This window comes from Prosopis cineraria, unplaced genomic scaffold (assembly GCF_029017545.1).
Source record: "Prosopis cineraria cultivar Desert tree isolate PC_DT_omini unplaced genomic scaffold, ASM2901754v1 PC9, whole genome shotgun sequence".
Lineage (NCBI taxonomy): Eukaryota > Viridiplantae > Streptophyta > Magnoliopsida > Fabales > Fabaceae > Prosopis > Prosopis cineraria.
In genome coordinates this window covers 24,760,605-24,768,092 of record NW_026555340.1, presented here as the reverse complement: position 1 = coordinate 24,768,092, position 7,488 = coordinate 24,760,605, and the positions used below count along the sequence as shown (strand labels likewise).

Genomic DNA, 7,488 nt, shown 5'->3' with positions numbered 1-7,488 from the left:
AAAATGAGACTCTACGTTAAATATATACCTATAGCTTTTAAAGGAAAATATCTTTGAGCATCAATGGAAACTTTTGTATATTGCTGGACTACGAGGACGCATGAAGTTATCAGGAAATAGAATAAATAAATGGGGACACATGCAAGATGTTGAGGGAATTAAAGGTTGAAGAGAGAGTCAACAACCAACATTATCAATAAGGGAAAGGGCAAATTAATGTGAGATCATTTTATACATATGACAATGTGAGAGTAAGACACTTTGCAAAATGTCAGCAACATTAAATTTTTTTTCTGGAAGAATTGCAACCATATCCCACATAAAAAAAATTAATTATTACTAAGTTCATTGATAATTCAACTAAATTGTATCAACAATATTATTAATACAATTTAGTTAAGTTATCAATAAATCTTACAATAATTAATTTTTTTGTGTGAGATTTCAATGTAATTCTTTCTTTTTTATATGCATGCCCTTATTAATTATTTCCTCCATTAAAAAAATATAAAGCATTTTTAACTGAATCTCAACCCTTAACAAAATAGTTACCTACTTTTAATTAACACTATTTTTCTATATTTACTCCTATTAAACACCTTATAATAAATATAAAGTCATTATCAATAAATATTTTTAAAAAAAGACAATGATTACATTTCAAAAGATAAAAAATGCCTTATATTTTTAAATATCTAACTCCTTAAAAATGTCTTATATTTTTAAACAGAGAGAATATATTGTACAGAGCGATTATATAAAAAAATAAAGATAATTAAGATATATTGATTTTAATTGGAGGATATTCTTAGAAATAAGTAATAACTTTTTATTAATTATTAATACAAACCACTTTTAACTATTTTTTAATTCTTATCAAGTACTTCCTCCTATTCCATTTATAAGTCATGTTTTAAAAAATTCATTTGATTCTATTTATAAGTCATAGTGTGGCTTTTTAAGTAATATTTAAAAGATATCTTTATAATTACACTTCATCAAAAAAAATAACATGACATTACTTTTTAAATTTATTATATAAGAATATATTTAAAATTTTACATAATTTTATTTTTTTTATTTTTTTATATTGATATTGATAAGATTAATAAAAATAATTTATAAAAAAATAGAGGAGTGATTAAAAGTGTCATATATGATATTTGTGGTAACTAAAAAGTGAAGGGGCGTGCCCATGTGAATGAATTGAATGTAAAGTAGAGGGGAAGCATCCGCATTCGTCTTGTTTTTTGGTCACTTCACTTTCCCTTTCTTAACCTGTCCTTTCTTGCAAACATATCATTATTCTATTATTATTATTATTATTATTATTATTATTATTATTATACTCATATTTTCTAGTTGCGAGAATATTTTTTAATTAAACTATTTGATACTCCTTCCGTCACCATCTATGGGAGAATTGGAGGAAGTTAATGATGTGGTTAATGCATTTTTCCTACGCTACCATTGATTTGATTATCTTCAATTAATTAAAATGGTGAAGTATTTTTTTAAAAAATAAATTGTGACATATTTAAATAATTAATCAACAAAACTAAATTATGTATTGGGAAAATTAATTATTTATTTCTTATATTATTGATCTTAGTTCCCAATATATTATTGTAAACAATGAACCTTGAACTATTTTTCTCCCTGTTGAAGAATATCATTAAAAGGACCCTCGTACAGCAACTAATTATGAAGAGATTGCAAAACATTCATTGTTTCTGGTCGGTTGAGTTGTCCCACTTGGATCAAGCTTATATGACTTTATAAGAAAACAGATTCACAATTGTATAATCCCAAAATACGTGCCATGCCTAGTGCAGGAAAGAGGGGGGGGGTAGGGGATATGTGCTATGTTTTTAAAGTACAAAATTATATTGGAAAATAAAATCAAACAAGCCTTAACTAACCTGATTTTCTTAATTTGCAGTATGAATTAATTAAGCAATTCTTATATTTAGAATAAAGGAGAAAGTGGTCGCCGGATTTTGAAATTTGTGAACCACAAGTTATGTTGGAAAGTTAGGGGGGCACGCGGAATCACGTCGACACAACGCGCATACAAAATCGATCACTTTCCGACATGAAACTATTCGTATCATATTTGTAGTTTTTTTTTTTAATTCCACGACTTACTATTCTAAAAAGACCTGGGTATTATCATATTTATGGTATTTTTTTTTATTCCATAACTCGCTATTCTGAAAAACATGAGGTATCATCATCTCTTGCCATGATTAATCAGAACCCTTACTTAATTTTACTTAGTCATACTTATTTTTAGCATTTTTTTGATTCCATAACTCACTATTTTGAAAAACATAAGTATTAATTACCACATCTTGTCAAGATTAATCAAAACTCTTGCCATATAGGACCGTCATTATCAACAACAGACTCTACATCCCAAAAAAAATTAATTCAATTTTCTCAACCAAATGTTAACTCCATTTTTTTGGTCAAAAAATGTTACTCAGTTTTACAGTATTTTAAACTTGCTTGGAATGAAAAATACGTAAGCCACGAGACTGTGAAACAAAACAAATTAAAAGGGCAGCCGGTATTTCCTCAAAATAATGAATAAACGTGAAGACAGGAATGCGCCCCTGCCATCTTATTCAAAATCATTATCCGATTAATTCATAAATACCTATTACCTATTCTATGAATATGATCATTATAAAATTACATTCACTTTATACGCAAAACTTAAAAATTTTAATATATCATTCTTTTCCTTTTCCTAGAACATCCCCCGAGTTCCCCTCCTTTCCCTAACGGTCTTTTCTCTCTCTCTAACCGTCTTTGACTTGACTCCCCCGGGGGGCAAGTGGTCTATTTACATCTCTATCCAACCTAAAAACGCCTTATTCCATTCTTGTCCCCTCCTCAGTTCCGTTCCGCCGCCGCCAGTCGCACACTGGAGGGCAGCCTATGTTCTGAGCTCTGACCATCGGAATCTCCGTCTTCTTCAAGCCTAACAACGACAGATTCCTCGCCGTTCCTGCTTGAATCCAAGCTTGACTTGAGCTGATGAAAGCTCGGAACCAAAACTTTCTCTATCCATTCCTCTATGTTCGTTTGGCCTAACCATACTCCACCCGTGATCTTTCCTAAAGCCTCCTCTTGGACTTCCAGGGACAGCCCGCTTCCGATAATCGTCGAAAATCTCTTCGTGATCGTGGCTGAGAAACTCCGGCGAATCAAGCCAAAATCCACCGGCTTGAATACAATGGCATCGTCTACTGCATCCAGCAGGTCGTGGGTTATGCTGGGCGACCTTAGATTATGATCAAGTACCCTGTTATCTTCGTGATCTACCGTTAGGTCGCTGGAATTCAGTGATCCGTCTGCCCTGTCTTCCTCTACATCTGCAGCTTCGTTTAGATCAAAAGCTAAACCAGCACCCATCTCCTTCCGAGGTTTTGTGGATCTGTCTTCATCAGAAAACCAACTGGGTCTACGTTTTGATGTTCCTTTTAGATAGTGATAGTCGTAATTGCCAATTTCCTTTTGCCAAATTTGCAAGCTTTTCTTCGTCAAGTGAACTGCCATTGGACAGATATTTGAGGTTATCAGGCAACCAATTTGCAGTGAGGATGAACAAGACGTTGCCCACACTAATTTCACGGCCATAAGAATCAGAGAAGCGACCTCGCTCCATGGCTCTTTTTATGCTCCCGCGCAGGAGCATGTCTGCTTCATCAATATCCTCGAGCATGATGACAGAAAACGGATTCCTTCGAATGGCCTCTGCAATTCGATCAAGAGCAGTTTTACCACGACGATGGACACCTGATAATTCTCCATCATCCCCACCTCGTGGTTTGAGAGAGATTATTATTGGGTTCGACCTAGAAACCAGCTCAGAAAGAGCTCCCGCCATCTTCTTCTTCCCTACTCTGTCTGGACCCATGAAAAGTAACCATATGTCACCCTTCGTGCCACCACCGCGCCTTTTCCCATTGCCCGTTTTACATTGGGTCACGGTTGTGGCCACAGCAGATGCTGCATCATGCTGCCAACAGACCTTCTCAGTGAGACCTTTGAGGAGATTCTTGAAGGAGTCAGCATCAAGTAGTTTCTTGGTCTGTAATTCACCGAACTTGTCCTGAGACTCAGAAGACATGCAGCCCAAGAAATCCTTAATGTGCTCTTTATGATTTTGTTCAGGATTGTTATCAGCAGCCTTCATTTGACCGAGGGCTAGATCGGTTGTTACTGGACTTCTGGGGGGACTAGCCACCCGTTGCAATGGCTGAATGGGTATTGGACTTGGGCTCAACTGCAAAGAGCTTTCCAGATTTTTGTTGAGAGGTGATTTATGTTGAAATTGGCGTCCGATCAAGTTGGGATTGTACAGACCCATCATTGAGAAAGGAGAGGGAGTAATTCTATCTGAACCGAGGTTTTGTTGCTGATGAAACTTTGGATGTAAATGCAAGCAAGTATCATGCCATTTATTCTGCAGCTCTTGAGTCCTCCTCTTCATCACTTCTTGGCTATTACTCTATTAGAAGAGAAATCAAAACAACAGTTAAGCCATCTATATCTTCTGGGACCTGCCCAGATAAAAGTGAAGTAGCAATTAGTTCATTAAAAGACGATTTACCTGAGTCTGATCATCGCTTGTTTTCGCATTCTGCAACCACTGTGGAAGTGGTGGCCTAGCAGCCTCGGCTTTGACCTCAGAATCAGATTTCTCAATTTCTTTCACCATATCTGCGACTTCTTTCTCATAGTTCTGCATACATTGTGGGCAACAGGTTGCTGTACGAGCAGGATCTACACTCTCTGAGACACGCTTAGGCTGGGTGATTGCAGCTGATGAAAAGCCCTTTAAAGGGGAAAAAGACTCAAGTGAGCTACCAAGAATGCCGTTGGTCCCAAGCCTATAATCATCAGAAAATCAAAATGATTACACAGAACATCGCCAAGGCTTTAGCTTTTACTCAAACAGCAAGCAAAGCTAAATGTCTTCATGCTTCTACATCCTCAACAGAATACATGGGAGTTAAGAAGCCCAAAACATATAAAACTCCAAATTGACCGAGTTTCTGATTAACAAGAATGAAAATTCTGAACAGAATTTGCATGTCAGATGGCATTAAATGAATAGTTCCACAAGACCTGAAACACCGAAATTTACGATTATATTTGAGGGAGCAGAGGAAGAAATACCTCGGAAATATGCCCGGGAGAGGGGCTTTAGTGGTTATAGGCACGGCCTGCAAATCCCAATCATTTTCCATGGAAGGATGATAAACCTGACACTCAAGTAAGTTTCACAAGTAGCAGTTCCCAGCAACCAAAGACGACCTGAGGCACCTTCTCCGAACTTCGTCACCAATCGACCCATCTCTGAAACCGAAGCACGCCCAGCCTCTGTAAGTGCCTGTTGCTGCATATTGCTCAAACCAGAAGCTCCGAAATCCACAGATTGTTCAACCAGCCACTTCAAGTTACCCAAATTAACGAGAACAGAACCTGTCTTAGAGTTACCCATTCTAGTCTCAATGAAATCTCCCAATTCCTTAAGCTTTGCAGGGATTTGAGCTCTATCGGAAGGAAGCTCCTTCTCCAAATAAATCACATGAACATTGGAAAAAGGTCCCTCGCCCAGCTCCTTACTCTCAATTCTCCTTAACAATTCTCTTATCACAGCTTCTGGCTCTGATTCTCCCACTAAAACTGGATTCCTCTTCTTGGTTCTCAACAATATATCGATAATCCGTTTCACTTCTTCACCCCTTTGCTGTCCCAATTGGACGGAACTCCCCTGTTGGAGCCTGGGATTTAAATATAAATTCCGACCCGGCGCCCCTGTTGCGACCGGTGTCACCGCCGTAGGACGGAATCCCAATCCGATCGAACTCGAATTGACGGCCGGAGACGATGAATTCAGCGACTGTTCGATCGTGGCTTTAACCGCCGGGCTGGAGAAGCTCGCTTCTCTCATGACTCTACTAACGCTGGGGTCATCGAGTATGGATATGATAAGCTGTTCAAGTTCAACTTTCACGGCCAAAAGAGGTTGCTGCTGCTGCTCGGGGCAGCCACGGCGTTGGTGAGCTTGAGCTCGCTTCAGCGCAGCCATTAAAGCATTGGAAATTGGAGGCTCCATGCCGGGACTCATGTTCTGAGCCGTCGGTAATCGCTCTAGCGCAACGCTGAAGCAGAGCTCGAGGGCCCTGCACTGAAGAGGATGAGATGAATTGGGGTGGGATTTGATACAGGCCTGGCGAAGGAAGCCAGACGGTGAGGCCAGAAGCGTTGCCGCCACGTGAAGCGGCGTCGTCTGGCCATGGTTGCGACGGCCCGCTTCGGCGATCGAATGATTAAGAACACTCGCCGCCTCGGGCGTTAGGGTTTGTTGGATCGTGCTTAGACCGGCTCTCATTTCACAAAGAGAATTGTGAAGAATCTAAAGTGTCCAGCCGGAAAAACCGAAATCAAGGAAAAGTTTTTATGAGGAAAGACGGGAATTTGTTTGTCTGGTATAAAAAAGAGAAGAAGGAAGAGAGAAGAAGGAAGAAAGAAGAAGGAACCCGGAAATGAATCTTGTGGAAGCCTTTCGGCTTGGCTTTCTGGGGTACTTGACTTTATGGAAAAAGCTACGTATGTGTGAAATTCACACTTCTGAGCTAAAAGCCCACCAGCCAGAAAACGAGATTAATGGGGGAAGAAGATAACAACATTTCGATAATGGACAAAATCGCATTTTCAAGGTTGGCAAAACAAATCACAGAGAAGCTTTTACAAACACAAACAAAATCAAGAAAGTAATAGCTTATCTCCTTTAAGTTTCTTTCCTACGGGATCTACTTTCTTCCCTTCAGGCGTGTGACCCCAAAAAGCTAGTTGAGAATTCAAAGCGAAAAGGAAACATCAGATCCCCCTCCCTCACAAGATCATCCCCACTCCTTCTCTCTCTTATTCCTCCACTTTATAAATCTACGTCGGAATAAATGTAGAAATTACAAGCGCATCAACACGGGAAACAGAGGGGGTAAAGAGAATTGAGGGGCGGTGAAAAACGTTAACCCAAAGCTAATTTTATTTTAATTACAAGCGCAACAAGAACAGAGGGCGAGAACTTTGGGAAACAAAGAGGAAAGATTAGCAAGAGAAATGAAGACAGAGGAGGAGATAATTTGTAGTGAACAGAGAATTGATTGATGAAAGTACTATCAGTTGCAAGGATTTCTGGAAAAAGCTCTCTGGGCAGAGCAATCTGCTCTCATTTTTGTGTCATGGGTTTTTTAATTCTTTTATTATTTATATTACCCACCACCCTCCACCTATTTATTATTTTTTTGCTTTAAAGGTAAAGCCGAATTTGTCTCGACTCAATAGATTAGATTGGAGATAATTAAGAGAGAGAGAGAGAGAGAGAGAGAGGCATGTGGTTTTAGGGAGGGAAAGAGATGTGAAAAGAAGATGATGATGGGAGGAGGGGAGAGAGAGAGAAGAAGA

General features: G+C 38.7%; 1 protein-coding gene across 1 annotated transcript; it reads right to left on the bottom strand.

Annotated features, from left to right (window-relative positions):
* Positions 1–2,575: 2,575 nt before the first annotated feature.
* On the bottom strand, positions 2,576–7,268 carry LOC129320185 (protein SUPPRESSOR OF MAX2 1). Its single transcript, XM_054965452.1, is given in 5 exon segments — positions 2,576–3,486; positions 3,488–4,522; positions 4,625–4,904; positions 5,194–5,287; positions 5,290–7,268. Coding segments are annotated over 5 exon segments (3,117 nt in total). The 5' UTR covers positions 6,413–7,268; the 3' UTR covers positions 2,576–2,901.
* Positions 7,269–7,488: the final 220 nt, after the last annotated feature.